We start from the raw sequence: 15,372 nt of genomic DNA on the forward strand, positions 1-15,372 counted from the left end.
TATATGTCTATAAAGGGCTATAAATCATCCATAAGTCTATATAACTACACATAGTCATGATTACACTCATAAAGCACTATGAGGTTATTGTATGATCTACGTACAGCTTGAAGTATCACATAAATCTCTGAAATGTCAACACTGAAATCAAAATTGCCATTATCAAGAGGTATGTGATAATCCAAGCTGTAAGTGTTACACAGCTGTTTTTGCATAATGTTGTAACGTGTGACCTACTCTGGCGTGCTTTCTCGTTGAGCGCCTTGTCTCCCTGGCTCTGCAGCGTGACCAGGGTGAAGTAGACTCCCTTCCTCTCGAGGAGCTCGTCGTGTTTGCCCCTCTCCACCGCGCGACCATGCTCAAAGCCCACGATCACATCCGCGTTCTTTATCGTCGACAGCCGGTGGGCGATGGAGATGGTGGTGCGGCCCATACGCACCTGAGGCCGAAAAAAGAAAACACAACCGGAGTGAAAAGCTAACAACCTGTCTAGCAACTAAGCTTGACAATAAACAAACCTATCTCTACAAAGTTCCATTGTTGTATGTACTGTTGAAATTGCTTTTTGCTCTCCTGGGATGTCCCCGCATCAAGCTCACGATTTGACTGGCATGCTAACATAATACGGCTATAATCACAATAACCTGGGCCAGGCCTGTGCCAGATCTGTGCCAGAAACGACAGCCATTTGAGACTGAAGTCAGCATCTGATGATGTGTGAGATGAGTTTTATCCTTTGGTATAGATGTGTTTGCAGTGATGCACCTTACTACAGTAGCTCTCCAATTCCATTGTCCTGAAATGCAATGACAATAAATGCATTCTTCTAATCTTCCTCTATTCTTCTTCTATTAATTCCTGACACCCAGTTGGCCAGTATACAGGGTGCTAGCCATGCCTTCCTTCCTCCCTGTATGGTCGCTCTCTCACATTTCTTAGTTAATGTAGACATGCAGGCATCTTTAAACAGCCTTATAAACACTTTTTCTCTTGCAATATTGCTTCTTTTTAGATTGCTAACTCTGTCCTTGTTTTGTCTTCTTTTTTTTTCGTTTTCATAGATGCTTACCAACTTAGAATATGAACTTGTGTTGGCCATCCTATGCTTCAGGCCGTGCTCTCAGGAGCCGAGCCGAGCCGTGACACTCACCTTGTCCAGAGCCTCCTGTACCACAGCCTCGCTCTCGTTGTCCAGGGCAGAGGTGGCCATGTCCAGCAGGAGGATTCTGGGATTGCGGACCAGGGCGCGGGCGATGGCGATTCGCTGCTTCTGACCGCCACTCATCTGTCCCCCACCCTCTCCCACCAGTGTGTCAAATCTCTACGAAAGCAAGACTCGAGCTAGTCAAGTAAAAAGCTGGTGCCAACTAAAGAGTGAATAATTATGAAGTACTAATACATGTGTTGTGGTAATTATCCACACAGTCATCAGTAGTGAAACGGAGCATATTTTGGGCCATAACAATAACCAAAAAAAAACATTCAAAAACAGACTGCAATGCTGTATTTATTTATATGAATTATCCCATAAAGCCCATAAATATATTCCTAATCCTAGGAAAAACATTCAGACCTGTGGTAGGTCCATGATGAAGTTGTAAGCATTGGCCTCTTTGGCAGCCTTGATGATGTCATCGGAGGAGACGCCGGGGCGACCGTAGCGAATGTTCTCAGCGATAGTGGTGGCAAACAGCACCGGCTCCTGCTCCACGATGCCCATGAGGGAGCGAAGCCACTGGATGTTCAGGCCGCGGATGTCATGACCATCCAGGGTCACCTGAATAGGGAGAAAAACGCAACGGCCAAATATATATATACAGCTCTGGAAAAAAAATGAAGAGACCACTGCACATTTTTCTGATGTCATCCTACGGTTGCAGAGTGACATTAGAATGAGTTGACAGTCATAGTCAAAATTAAGAGACCACTGTAAAATTGAATATGACTGTTGTTTGGTCCCCAACGAAGATTTACACTTGTTATCATCCAAAAATACATGTAGGTGTCCTTAGACCAGAGTTGTCCTTTAAGACCCTCTCTAAAATGACACTGCATGTGCCAGTCTATATCAGTTCAGTTAAGTGAATTAAGTTTTTTTATCACTTCGGTTAAGTGTATTAAGTGCAGTTTCTGACTGGACTGAGAGCTGAATGTTCGTGCAGTGCGGCAGTAGACAGTAACGTTACCATGCCCTCTTTGGGGTCGTAGAAGCGCTGGATGAGCTGGACCGCTGTGCTTTTTCCGGCTCCACTCGGGCCGACGAACGCAGTTGTTTCACCTGACTTCACCGGCAGACTCAGCTTGTCCAGGATCTGAGAGCACAAGCAGTTACATTACATGTGTGTGTGTGTGTGTGTGTGTGTGTGTGTGTGTGTGTGTGTGTGTGTGTGTGTGTGTGTTAGTGCTTTAGTTTAATGCATACAGTATATTACTCAGACACTTTTATACAAAACAACTTAAAGCACAGCTATGAATTTAATTACATTATAACATACATTTGTTTTGATTGGCCATGTAAAACAAAATGTATGTTAAAATGGCTTGTCTCATGTACAGATTAAGGGGCTGTTATTGGGCTGCTTTGGTAAATACACACATGATCATACATTTGTTCATTATATCACAATAACATTAATTACTATTCACTTTCAGCTATTACATTTATTCATGGCATATACTGTGTAAATCATAATAAAGTATAAGTACACATTTTATCAGTATGGGTTTTCTGGTGCTAAACCCAGTGATGTGCTGTTAGCACCTTGCTGACAGAATTGAGCAACAGGAAATAATCTGGAGAGACCAGAGTATGCACCATGAAAGGCCTGGCACTATAAGCTTATGTATTTCAATCATATACCCTTATGTGTATTACAGTAAACAATCACACAATTAAAAGTGTAGTTTTAAAACTAGAGGGCGTACCTTGACTTCTGGTCTGGAAGGATAGTGAAAGGTCACGTTGTGGAACTCAATGTCTCCTTTCACCTTATCCAGTTTGTAGCCAGCCTCTGACATGCAGTCAATCTCTGGCTCCTGGAGGTATTTAAGAAGCTCTTAAAGTATTTAAACACTGAGCAATTTCTCTGTCCCGATATATGTAGTTTATTTTTTTTATTAGTTATTATAAATTAACTATCAGTGAAATTGATATTATTACTGTATTGTCACACATGCACTCATTAACTTACTCACACATTCCATTCATTCATATCATCTATTTATGGACTGGGCTGAGTGCATCAGGCATTTAAAAACTTTATTGACTTGTCAGTCAAGATGTGTGTCCCGGACTAAATCTCCTCTCACCCGTTCAATGGTTTCAAAGATGATAGTCGCTGCTCCTCTGCCGGAGGCAAAGGCCTCTAGGCATGGAGATGCCTGGCCAAGATTCAGTGCAGCAATCAAAACACCAAAAAACACCTGCAAATACACCACCACAAATCATTCAATAACAACCAAGATTGTGTGGTAAACATATGGTAAATATGGCGAGCTTGTGGTAAATATGGCGAGCTTGTGGTAAACATGGCGAGCTTGTGGTAAATATGGTGAGCTTGTGGTAAATATGGTGGGCTTGTGGTAAACATGGCAGGTTTGTGGTAAATATGGTGAGCTTGCGGTAAATATAGTGAGATTGTGGTAACCATGGTGAGCTTGTGGTAAATATGGTGAGATTGTGGTAACCATGGTGAGCTTGTGGTAAATATGGTGGGCTTGTGGTAAATATGGTGAGATTGTGGTAACCATGGTGAGCTTGTGGCAGCCTAACCTGCAGCAGTGTTCCGGGGCTGTACTCCTGAGTGTCCACCACCAGACTGGATCCGTACCAGAAGGCCAGAGCGTAACAGAGGAAGATGATGAACCACATGTAGCCGGTAAAGAAGCCCATGATCAGGCCCTTCCTGATGCCCCAACGCTGCGCCGAGATCAGGTTCTTGTCATACCTGTACAGAGAGAGGAAGACAGAGAGAGAGAGAAAAATGATTGCAGGAGATATAGAGGCAGAGAAAGAAAAAAAGGTACAGAGGGAAATGCATAGTAATTAATAGACTAAGAGAAACATAAAGAACAAATTAGACAAAAAGTAAAAGACAGATGATTTAACAGCGATATAGATAAATATAGACTGGAAATATTTCTTTAAGTGCTACTGAAACTTTGTATGAATTGTAAGGAAATCTACATGTGTGCCTTAAATATACAAAGTGTGTTGCTTTTCTCTGCTTTCCACTAGTGTTTTGTGTCAAGCAAAATGACACAAAATCTCTAAATGTAGGATCTCCTTTTGACACTCTCTGACTTGAGAGTACCCCTGTCCCTGAGCAAACAGTGAGAGAGCAGGAAGCAGAAAGACAGGGTCCCCAGAGTGCAACCAGAGAGTCTGTGACAGCTCCATAAGGCGAACATCACCATCTCTCCACCTACCTCTCAACCTCCTTCCTCTCCCCACCGAAGGCGGCCACGGTGCGGATGGCAGACAGGACCTCGTCCGCCACTGCTCCAGCCTTGGCGTAGGCCTGCAGCTCCTGCCCGGTGAGCTTGGCTACAAACTAAACCAATGTGGAGTGGGCTCATATCAAAGATTTGCATAAAAAAAATTGGCAATGCATCATCATGCAAAATACATATACATTTCATTCAACAATTCATAATGATTGATATCCATACTACATTTAATCAAACAGTGCACACACACACACGCGTGTGCACACTTATGCACACACACACACACACACACACATGTACACACACACGCACACACACACACATGTACACACACACACACACACACACACACACACACACACACACACACACACACACACACGCATGTACACACACACACACACACACACACACAAACACGCATGTACACACACATGTACACACACACACACACACACACACACTCACGGCCACACACTGACAGACGCAGACACATTTCCATTTCCTCTGTCTTACCAGAGCCATGAGAGCGGCTCCCACACCGATGAGTGGCGAGACGGCGATGATGACGAGGGTGAGTTTCCAGCCCTTGACGAAGCCCATGAGGAAGCCGCACACGAAGGTGGTGAAGCGCTGGATGAAGATGCTCACCTGGTCTGCAATGGCGTCATTGATCTTGTTGATGTCGCTGGTGGAGTGGAAGGTAGTGGCGATAAGGAAGCAATGTTATTTGCGGTGTCATTGAATGTGTGTGTGTGTGGGTGAGAGAGAAGACATGCATGTGTCTATGGCTGTGCATGTGTGTGTGTGTGTGTATGTGTGTGTGATAGAGAGAGTGTGTGTGTGTGTGTATGTGTGTGTGATCATCTACATGGTGTGTTTGTATGTGTACGTGTGTGTGTAAGTAAGTAAGTAAGTAAAATGTATTTATAAGGCATATATAAAATACAGATTACACTGGCCACAGTGCCGTACAAAGTGCAAATTAAAAAAAAAAAATAATAATGATAATGTGTGTGTGTGTGTGTGTGTGTGTGTGTGTGTGTGTGTGTGTGTGTGTGTGTGTGTGTGTGTATGTGTATGTTCTTTTCCTCACTCAGACATGCGTGTGTTGAGTTCCCCAACAGAAGTGCAGTCAAACCAGCCAATCTCCATCCTCATCACCTTCCTGAAGTACATCATCCGGATGATCTGGATCTGACGGGCTGCAGCAGTCACCCACAGGGAGATCTGAGCAAGAACATGGAGTTAATTAATCTCATTACAGTCATATAGCCCAACTGTCATCACCAGCCATCTCTATCTGGGCCTTCTCATCAACTCAGAGTTAACAATGTATGAGAGCACTTTTGGAAAAACAAAAACAGAAAACAACATAAAACAATATAATATTATCTTGCACAGAATCATATTTGACATTGTTGACAATGAAACTAAACTGCAGTTAAGGATAAACTAAGTTTGGATATCTATGATTATGGTGAATCTGTAGAATACATCATCAACAAAGTCTATTTACAGGGGTTTCCCTGCAGAAGTGACGTGAGATCTTTCACTTACTTGAAAGTATCCCAGAATGAACACAGCAGCTCCAATGCCAACATAGTAATATGCAAAGTTTGTCATCTCGAATTCGATGTCCAAAATACTGAGGATACATAGGTTTATCTCATTATAATCCGTTTCATGAAATAGGACAAATTACTCATAGCCTACTTAGGATATCATTGTTCACAAGAGGTGAACAAAGGTGAGCGTACAAATCTCAACCTCAACCATACACACAAATTGGACACACGCACGCTTATGAGACATCTTACCCGCAAGTTCTAGTCATATTCTGCTCCAAGTTCTCCTCTTGGGTGAGATTACGAAACTGAATAGTATTGTTCACACACTCCTTAGCCGGATCCAATAACATTTGTAGCTCGATGTCATATTCAATAAACGTGTCTGTTAGCATCCCAAACACCAGCAACATCAGCGGTTGTGCTGAGCCGTGCAGAATCGCGCAAAAACTGCCCGTTATCATCATCAGAATCTCGCGGCAGCTGGCAAAGCGAAACTGGATGAAAAGGTTTCATATTGAAAAGTGTTAATTTTCTGAATTGAGAATGACATTTGAGTGAAAATCTATTTGTTTAAATCTGTTGGCCATTACCAGTTGAAAGAATCCAACCCGGATGGCTGGTTGGTCTTTCTTCGCTTTAGAGCTGAGAAATATTTAAAAATAAGACCAGCATTCTCAATTAATCAATTAATCAATCAATCAATATAAATACATACATACATTTGGCGAACTTACTCTTTGGTGTCTTTTGAAGATGCCATTGTCCTGAAAATATATCACATGCTCAATATTACACTTTATAAAAGGACATTAATGGAATTTCAGTAATATGCCCAATTTCGCTTGTCACTCACATGTAATCTCCATTTTTGCCTAAAAAGGGAAAGAGATTAATACTATTACTCAATTAATCACTGCTGATACAGCAGGATGCATTACATAGCTTACTACTCTACATAGCTTTGCTCCATTAACAGGAGATTAAATTAACATCTGTCAGCCACTGACAGATGAAAGGTCAGCTGCCACTCAATAGTAAATCTTTATTTTGTGTCTGAACTCTATCAGCCAGTTTCATATATATATGTCTGGAGCTGATTCCCACTCCTCAAGAGCTGTTAACCTCAAACAGAAAAAGAAAAACGTTTGACAATGTGATTCCACTCACCTTCATCTGTGAAATCATAGCCGTTATTTTCCTGCCCAAACTTTTTGAAACTTCGTAACTTTACAGACCCCGGCATTGTGTCAGTATGTCAGTCAAGCTTTGAGGAAAGTTCTGCAGGATCCTCGCAAGGCCTGGGACTACTCTGTCCCAGGGTCAGTTATTCCAAGGGATGAGCAAAAGAAAACTCCTCCACACAACCAAAGAGTTGAGGTGGCCTTATATAGTCTGTGGACCTGTTTGTCCACAGAGTCTAGATCCAGCACACAATGGCAGTTTTACCATAAGAAAAAATTCTTCTTGTGAATAATCAGAAGCAGATTCACTGGTGTTGTTACCAGCCACAACATGCATCCACCCGACTAACTGTATAGAGTCAGAGTAAGAGAGAGAGAGATGCATCCACACTCACAGAGAGCTGAGGTTGAACTTCTGCTGTGTGTGTAGATGCTTTGGGTCCACTCCCTCTCTCTCTCTCTCTCTCTCTTTCTCTCTCCGTACTCTCTCCTCCACGTGCTGTTATTGGCATACTCGCATGCTACAGGGGTAAGTGTCCGGTCGGCCGGTGCTGTCAACGAGGGGTCAGTGACCCAGCAATGCAAAGACAACATGCTGACAACCACAGGAAAATCCATCAAACATGCATGTGTGTGTGTGTGTGTGGGGGGGGGGTCATTTAAATGTGTGTGAGTGTGTACCGGTATGTTAGAGTGAGTATAATGGACCAGACATTGGCCAAACTGCTTGATGCATACCTGAGTATCTGTCAAAGTCTGAATCAGAAATAACAAATAAAAATCACTGTTAAATACATTTAAGTCAACACTAAATTAAATGAACTGAACATTACCTGAGATTTGCTCCCCACTGGGCCGAAGATGCATCAGGCAGAATTAAAAGATAAAAAAAGAGTTAAATGGGTTCATAAAGACATTTAGAAAGCCCAACATCTTTTGTCATATTGTAAGAGTTTTTTTTCTCAACTTCAAATAGGTGGCTAGTGCAATTTCTTGAGAAAAATATTATGAAAACCACATTACTGACTTTGGAGCTAAAATGTGTGGTGTACATTTCTGACATATGGCACTTGATTGACTGAGATCACACCATCTTTTCTGGGTTTGGCTACAATTCGTCACATGTGGATTCAAGAATATTGTTTATTTAATCCGTTTACTCAGTCATATCAGTCATACCACAAGGCAAAAGAACCTCAAAGGACAACATTTCCTTTGAAATTTATCAGCATTTAGTGGTATTTCATTTGAAATAGTGGAAGATTCACCAGTATGTATTAAAGTCCTCTTCTAAATGTAGCCTACATAAAAGTTCATATACAGATAAGTAGAGCTAGGACTTATTTCAGCTCTTTTAGTTAGGCAACACTATTGATATGGTAGTGGTATGGTATGGTAGAGTGGTGAAGTGGTATGGTATGGTAGTGGGACTAGAGTGGTGAAGTGGAAGGTAGTTCACCAGGGTCAACAGGTGACATGGTCAAGACATCTCCAGAGGGCTCAGCAGGGATGCTGCTGTATCTGCATCCCAGGTACACTCCCTTCTGTTCCATACACTTCTGTTATTTTTAGCTTGTTGCTGGACAATTGCTTGTTTTCAGAAATAATAAACCAAAAACAGCACGGTCCACCACAGAATCCTAGATCGTCTGTTAATCTGATCTGATTATACTTACTGTATCAGTTGTGGCTTAATATGGTCAAAGCTCAAGGATCTTGTACTAATTGTACTGATACTAAATATTAAAAGTAAAATGCTCACAAATCTCAATAGTTAGGGTAGAAAATGAGAGAACAAATCACCTTAGTTGTTATTTGGAGATTATCGGTAAACTCTGTAAATACTTAATTGGATGTAAGTAAATATACAGTTGCAAAGGTTATGGATGCCCATTCATTGGAATGTGAGTCGTATCTCCTCCAATCTCCTTCTTCTTTAGAAAGGAACGCATGGAGTCATCAAGGCAACATTATGTCTCTCAGATACAAGGTACTATATGGTATTGGTATAATACAAGTCCAACCTGAGATGCCTGCTGGATATGGCCCAGATTTGGTCCGGATATGGCCCTGATATGGCAAGGATCAGGGGTCAGGTCAGCACAACATGGCAGGCATAAACCAAACACACAGTGTGTAAATTGTATCATATGTTTTCACGTTCCTTCAGTCTGTGTGAAAGAGACTCGGAGGCTATATCTATATATTTTGCCATTTGGGAAAAAATTGTGAATAGAAAGGGGCCAATGAATCAAACATAGTCTGGAATGTTAATATTAACTCTGCAGAGAGTCTGGTTTTACCTGAGTTGTTCCTCAGAAAAAGGTCATTGCTCTCGGTATCTCTCTCAGCCTTCCCAAAGCCTATACGTAACAATAGTCAAATTGAAAAGCTTTTTTAGGCATAGGATATAGGTATAAGATAAGCAATTATTTTTTGTTTTGTTATTTCTGTTCCTTGGATTATGTCAAAGTAGACATAAGAAGCTTATGTTAGCGGTGCAAAATGTAAGACATTATTTTGAGAGCCATTTTATTAGGTGTTCACTGATCAGTTTATTTTGGGATATTTCATCACATGGCATAAGATAATGTCATTAATTCTTTGTGGAGAGCAGAACCACAGTGTGCTATATGTGCATTATGTGTGCTGATTACTGTAATCCTGGTAGGCTAATTCCTCAATGAAAACACCACAATTGTTGTATCATATTCTCTGAAAAGCTTTTTGAAATATAACTAAGTAACAGTATTATATCATTCAAGGCAAGGGCAGCGATCCTCATCGAGCTCACAGTACCTGTGGAGGAGGGGATTGAGGCCGCCTTCGAACGCAAGAAGGCCAAGTACTCAGAGCTGGCTGCTGAGTGCCGGGAGGCTGGCTGGAAGACTACCATCTACCCAGTGGAGGTTGGATGCTGAGGCTTCATGGGCTTGTCAACCACACGCCTCCTGAGGGATGTGGGACTCACCGGAGGAAGACTCAGGAAGGCAATAAAGGATCTGGCAGAGGAGGCTGAAAAAGGGAGCTTTTGGCTCTGGCTTAGGAGGAAGGACAAAACTTGGGGGAAGAACACCAAACCCCAGACAACAGCCGCAGGGGACAACACCCATAAGCTGCAGGGGGTGACGGGGAGACGTCCCTGTCACTGCTCCGCCACCAGGAGACGTACCAGAATTAAAGGAGCGAAACGTTGGTGAATGGTGGTTTCTGGCTGATGACCCTGCAGCTGACCCATGGGCACCGGAGGAGGTGCGACAGGCAGTAATGCCCAGCAGGTGTTAACATCTTCCTGTATAATCCTGATTCATGAATCCCTTTTACAGTTTTTACTATCATTTTCATACCTGTCTTGATATGTCCACTTTCCCAAAAATGTTCACAAATAAGTGCGTTAAACAGGGCCTAATCTTCGGTGCAAAATGCACCAAAGCTACCAAAACTCCTCATGATTATGGTGCAAAGGTGACATCTGGAAACCACCTGACATTCACTGCAGCTAGATCTTATGTTAAATAAATTATAGGCTAGGCCTACTCCCAATTGAGCTATGTAATCGGCTATGAAAATATAAATATATTTGTGAATACAGTGCTTCATTGCACCCAAAGTTTTGTTTTATCAGTAAAATGATGAAGTTAAAGTTAGTTCAGTTAAAATGTGTTTTTGATTTTGATTATACTGTAATTAACTAAAGATCAGGCCAAGTAACCAACCAAAGGGGATGCCAATTTAAAGGGGTAGGCCTACTTGGCAACTATTTCAATTAAATAAACCTGTTTAGAAATCATTTGGATGGATAAATTACCTGTTCCGGTGAAACATGGTAACTTTGCCCGATCCCCTTAGCATTCATATAGCGGAAAACCAACTTTGCAACATTGTGACTACCGTCCAGGTAACAGAAGTGAGAAACAAGAAACTTGTTTTATATCGTGTAGGTCTACCTTGTAACATCCACATTGTTCGGCCGAACTTTTACTAACCGTTTCGCTAGCTTTTACAAATCCATGCTTTATCGCTACTTTTCCCCCAGTTTGAAATAGCATAATGCACAACTTCTCCAGCAGAGGGGAAATATATCCTATATTTAATTTCAGCATAGATGTCAGTGACACCCTTTTATTGACAAAAATAGTGATGAATGGGTTAATGTGCAATAGGTCTTAAGTTCACTTTCAGTTTCCTTGTAAGATTTGCAGAAATCAAAGCAAAACTGAAAGCAGGGTTAGTCTGTTTTCTGTATCATACTTCGTCGGACCAAAATCAGTAAAAGTTATGCTTTTTCGATATATCTGAAGCCGTCGATGGTAAGGGTGTGTCAGTATTTTGGATTTTCCAAGGTGATATAGCCTAGGAAAGGTTTAACTGAGTGTCATGAGCAGTTGCATGGGTCTATTTGTGAGCTCTTGCTCAATGCATGTAACCCTGGCTTAAAATAGCCTAGACAGACAGACATAGCCTCAAATACTTTTAGGTTGATCTTTACTTTGGAGGGTTACATGATTTCAGTGATTTCAATGTTTTCATTTGTCATATTTTAAGCTTGAATTTGCCATGTATTATTGTTATGACCACATGCTTGAATGACACAGGTCAGGTCCCTATTTAGTCGGTGTCGGTATCTGGTTATTTTTGGGGGGCTTGATGGGTGATGGGAATGACAGATGTAATTTGTAAAAAAAACATTTCATGTTTGCAGACTGTGTAAAATAAAAGAGTAACATATTTTGGCTGAATGCATGAGAGAAGGTTTAACCAGTGGCAGTTCTAGCTTATGAAGCCCTGGGCAAATGGCCACAGTGCAGACTTACGGCATGTTTCTGATTGTGATTCTGTGTACTCCTGTCTGATAAGATGGTTCAAGTATTTTTCATTGCCAATGGACATGCAAACAAATATCTCAATGAGATCAAGATCCTCCTTCAAAGTCGGCTGAGGGTGACTGAAGCCAGATATCTATGGGAATGTGATGTCATCGTGGCCCTCTGTACTATCGTTTCCCGAGTTGGAACTGATGTTGAGGCTACACTTCGAGAGATTCCTCCAAGTAAGTTGATCATCCTGGCTATGCACAAAAATCTGTAGATCTCTCACATGCCCTCTTTTTTCCACTTGGGATACATCTTCAAATGTTTTACAGTAAGCCTACAGGCTACATTTTCACCTCTAATCTAATAGAAAAGCCTATAGGCCTATTCACAAATATCTTTAGTTCTGTCTGCATTTTGATAGTAAATGTCTCTTATCCTTAAGCCGCAAAGCCTACAGTTCTTGTGGTGCTGCATCCCACATTTGATTCAGACTACGTGGTACCAAACACCCAGAGGTTCGTGGATCACAGACAAATGATCACAGCAGACCTGCTGTTCAATGAAGATGATAGAATACTCATTTGCTCAAGGAATGAGCAATCCATCAAAAAGGCTGCAAATTTCCTCTGCCAAAATGAAAAACACACGCCTAGGCCGATACTGATCAACCGTGTTGATGTCACTAAACGTGCCCCAAAATCTTCCAGTTGCATATTGTTCTGTTTGCTCTTTGTTTTATTTATAATTGTAACCGTTGTTCTCCTTGTCTTTGTAATCACTGTTATATAAGTGAAGCTCTGTGCGATTCATGGCCAAGCCCCACAGGCAGCAAAAATACATGCGGCCATCAACAGTGATGTCTAACCAGTGTCTTTTGTCTTTTGGTTTAAAAGTACATTGTAGTTTAGAAGTTGTGCTAAACCCCAACTTCAAGCTGTCCACTGTCTCTTCAACCATTATTGTTTTACCTTTATGTTTACTGCTGGAGAACCATGTGAATGTGCTGTAATAAAATAAGTGATCAGTTAATATACAGTACGTACTTACTTCAGAAGACGTGTTTATCTATTCCCATTCTGAAGGCTAATATGACCTAAAGATCTAACTATATATATATATATATATAATAGGAAAGTAGGCTTATGATTGTCAGGGGTTAGGAGACAGTAACTAATGGGGCTTAAGTGGCATTTCACCAACTTTACAGGAGGGCCAAAACAACACCAATTGGTTCAGTGTGTTCCTCCCTGTGTTACTTTTAGTTCTTTTAACAGTATACGACCTAATTAAGAGCATTCATTTTGATATATCTCAATTTCGCCAACATGTCACTTATGCTCCTCTGGTTCTTACCCCTCGCTAAGTTAATTTACTTGTATCTATATCTGTATCTGTCTGTCTGTCTGTCTGTCTGTCTCTGTACTTTCCTTGGGTGTTAATGTTTTTGGAAACCTATGACTTTTACTCCACTATTTAAAAGACAAGTACTGGTCTTTTGACTCCACTACATTTGAAATACATTTCAGTTTGACATTCGAGCCAAGAGGGGCAAAAAAAAAAAAAAACTCATAGCAGCTGAGACCTGACCTATACCACTTGGGGAACACAGCACAAGCACATATGGACAAAACAATCATGCTAAATAAACATATATGTTTATTTTTAAAGCAGATTTTAAATTACATTGTAACAATTTAACAATTCACCCTTATGAAATCCAATCGCGGCAAGGCAAGGCGGTGTATTCATTTCAGCGTATGTCAGTGACACCCTATTATTGACTAAATAAACATTGCATTACAACCCATTAAAAAGAAGTACTTGTACTTTTGAATACTTGAGTGTTTTTCAAAAGTACTCAAGTACTTTTACTTATAGCAACTTTCACTTTTATTGGAGTAACATTGGATCAGGAGTATGTATACCTCTTGTACTTTGTGTATGTACTTTGTCCACCTCTGGCCATAACTGTAGCACATGCAGTCTACAAGACACCTACTTTGTCAGTCAGTGTAACATTAATAAAAAAAACACAAACAACTTGGAGCACTGCAAATATGCACATACTATGTGATATATGAATGTCATATTCTCTATTTTTGCATTGTCTAGGTTTGCACTGCAAAAGAAAGTAGGCCACATCATTCATAGAAGTGTTTACAGTCACTTTTTGATACCAAACAAATATAGCCCTGATGCTGATCCATAAAGCTTTCTGATTTTTTGTCAATTTGTATATAAAATTCAAATGCAGTACCACATTTTCAGCTTATCTTTAAAAAGCAATATTTAGCTTATTTTACTTACCTATACAATCCCCAAGTATTTCAAGGCAAGGCAAGCAAGCAGCTGTCTTGATACAGTACCATGGCAAGTGTCATTATTTCATAAGGGCCTGCTTTGACTCCTTACTGCCATCTAGTGTTTGTAAATAGCCACAAGCCCATTTCATCATGAGTGTTTTTTCGTCCAATGGAGGAATGGTTCTCAAACCTGTGCCATTCAGAATTCTTTGAACCTTGGCGTCCAGTGAACCGGCCCACATCTCCACAAGTTTTGAACAGAACCAACGATGCGTCATCAACAGAGGGTGTTTTGAGCATAACTGTAGAATGGCACACCCACTCACAGGGGGAAACTTTTTTGTGACGGCTTCCAAATCAACTTTTCAGGTTACATATGGATTTATTTTTGGTCAAAATGCTCCAAATGGTTTAACATCTGGAGTGTGAACCAGAACTGAGCTGGTTCTCTATTGGTGGAACAATCTACAAGATGACTTTTTGTGGAATGTGTTTGTTGCTTCCTGTTGCTGTTGGCAGGAGCTGTCTTTTTGTTCTCAGTCTACAGACTGCTTGTTTCTCCTAAGGAGGTACTAGGTGTCTATGCAGGATGTGTAGCAGGCTATACTAAAACAGCCACAGCATTCAGAATAATGGTGGATATTACTATCCCCAAAATCACAGAAGTGTTTATTTACTTTCAGAAATACACATCAACAGGTTTTCAGTAGTATACTGGGAGCAGCAACAACTGCACATGTGTTACCCATATAATTAGAGAAAAATCATTTTTGAATCAACTGACACCTACTGTACAAATTATATATAATTTGCATCTTACAAGTACCATACAAGATGACTTTCACCAGACTTTTCCCCAATAAAAGAGACTAATCTGTATCACAGAGTTTGGTTAAATCTTAAAGGATAAACCCACGGCTGTGGCACTTGGTACTCAGCCTCCAGCCTCCTGTCTGCCTCCTGAACCACAGCCGTGGGTATATCCTTACAAACCCTACTTGTGCCTTATTGGCTATTGTGCATCTTTGAAAAAAGGGAAAAAACTATGTATGTA

At 40.9% G+C, this 15,372-nt stretch overlaps 1 protein-coding gene and 1 long non-coding RNA gene across 2 annotated transcripts in view; one reads left to right on the forward strand and one right to left on the reverse strand.

The window, feature by feature from the left end:
• The window catches only part of abcb11b (ATP-binding cassette, sub-family B (MDR/TAP), member 11b), a 19,591-nt gene extending 12,001 nt beyond the window's left edge, over nt 1-7,590 (reverse strand). Inside the window, exons 1-16 of the mRNA XM_048235346.1 lie at nt 7,188-7,590; nt 6,874-6,892; nt 6,755-6,784; nt 6,611-6,662; nt 6,270-6,514; nt 6,010-6,097; nt 5,546-5,679; nt 4,966-5,137; nt 4,429-4,553; nt 3,773-3,947; nt 3,310-3,423; nt 2,926-3,036; nt 2,187-2,312; nt 1,574-1,777; nt 1,151-1,321; nt 238-439 (exon numbers count right to left, since the gene is read on the reverse strand). Coding sequence (XP_048091303.1) covers nt 238-439; nt 1,151-1,321; nt 1,574-1,777; nt 2,187-2,312; nt 2,926-3,036; nt 3,310-3,423; nt 3,773-3,947; nt 4,429-4,553; nt 4,966-5,137; nt 5,546-5,679; nt 6,010-6,097; nt 6,270-6,514; nt 6,611-6,662; nt 6,755-6,784; nt 6,874-6,892; nt 7,188-7,263 — 2,044 coding nt within the window. The 5' untranslated portion in view covers nt 7,264-7,590. The remainder of the gene's footprint in view (nt 1-237; nt 440-1,150; nt 1,322-1,573; nt 1,778-2,186; nt 2,313-2,925; nt 3,037-3,309; nt 3,424-3,772; nt 3,948-4,428; nt 4,554-4,965; nt 5,138-5,545; nt 5,680-6,009; nt 6,098-6,269; nt 6,515-6,610; nt 6,663-6,754; nt 6,785-6,873; nt 6,893-7,187) is intronic.
• Nucleotides 7,591-11,418: 3,828 nt separating this feature from the next.
• LOC125288691 lies at nt 11,419-14,147 on the forward strand. The gene is made up of 3 exons (XR_007192518.1): nt 11,419-11,511; nt 12,059-12,251; nt 12,458-14,147. It is a non-coding gene; the product is annotated as an uncharacterized LOC125288691 (long non-coding RNA).
• The last annotated feature ends 1,225 nt before the right edge of the window (nt 14,148-15,372 follow it).

This window comes from Alosa alosa, chromosome 23 (genome assembly GCF_017589495.1).
Source record: "Alosa alosa isolate M-15738 ecotype Scorff River chromosome 23, AALO_Geno_1.1, whole genome shotgun sequence".
Classification (NCBI taxonomy): domain Eukaryota; kingdom Metazoa; phylum Chordata; class Actinopteri; order Clupeiformes; family Clupeidae; genus Alosa; species Alosa alosa.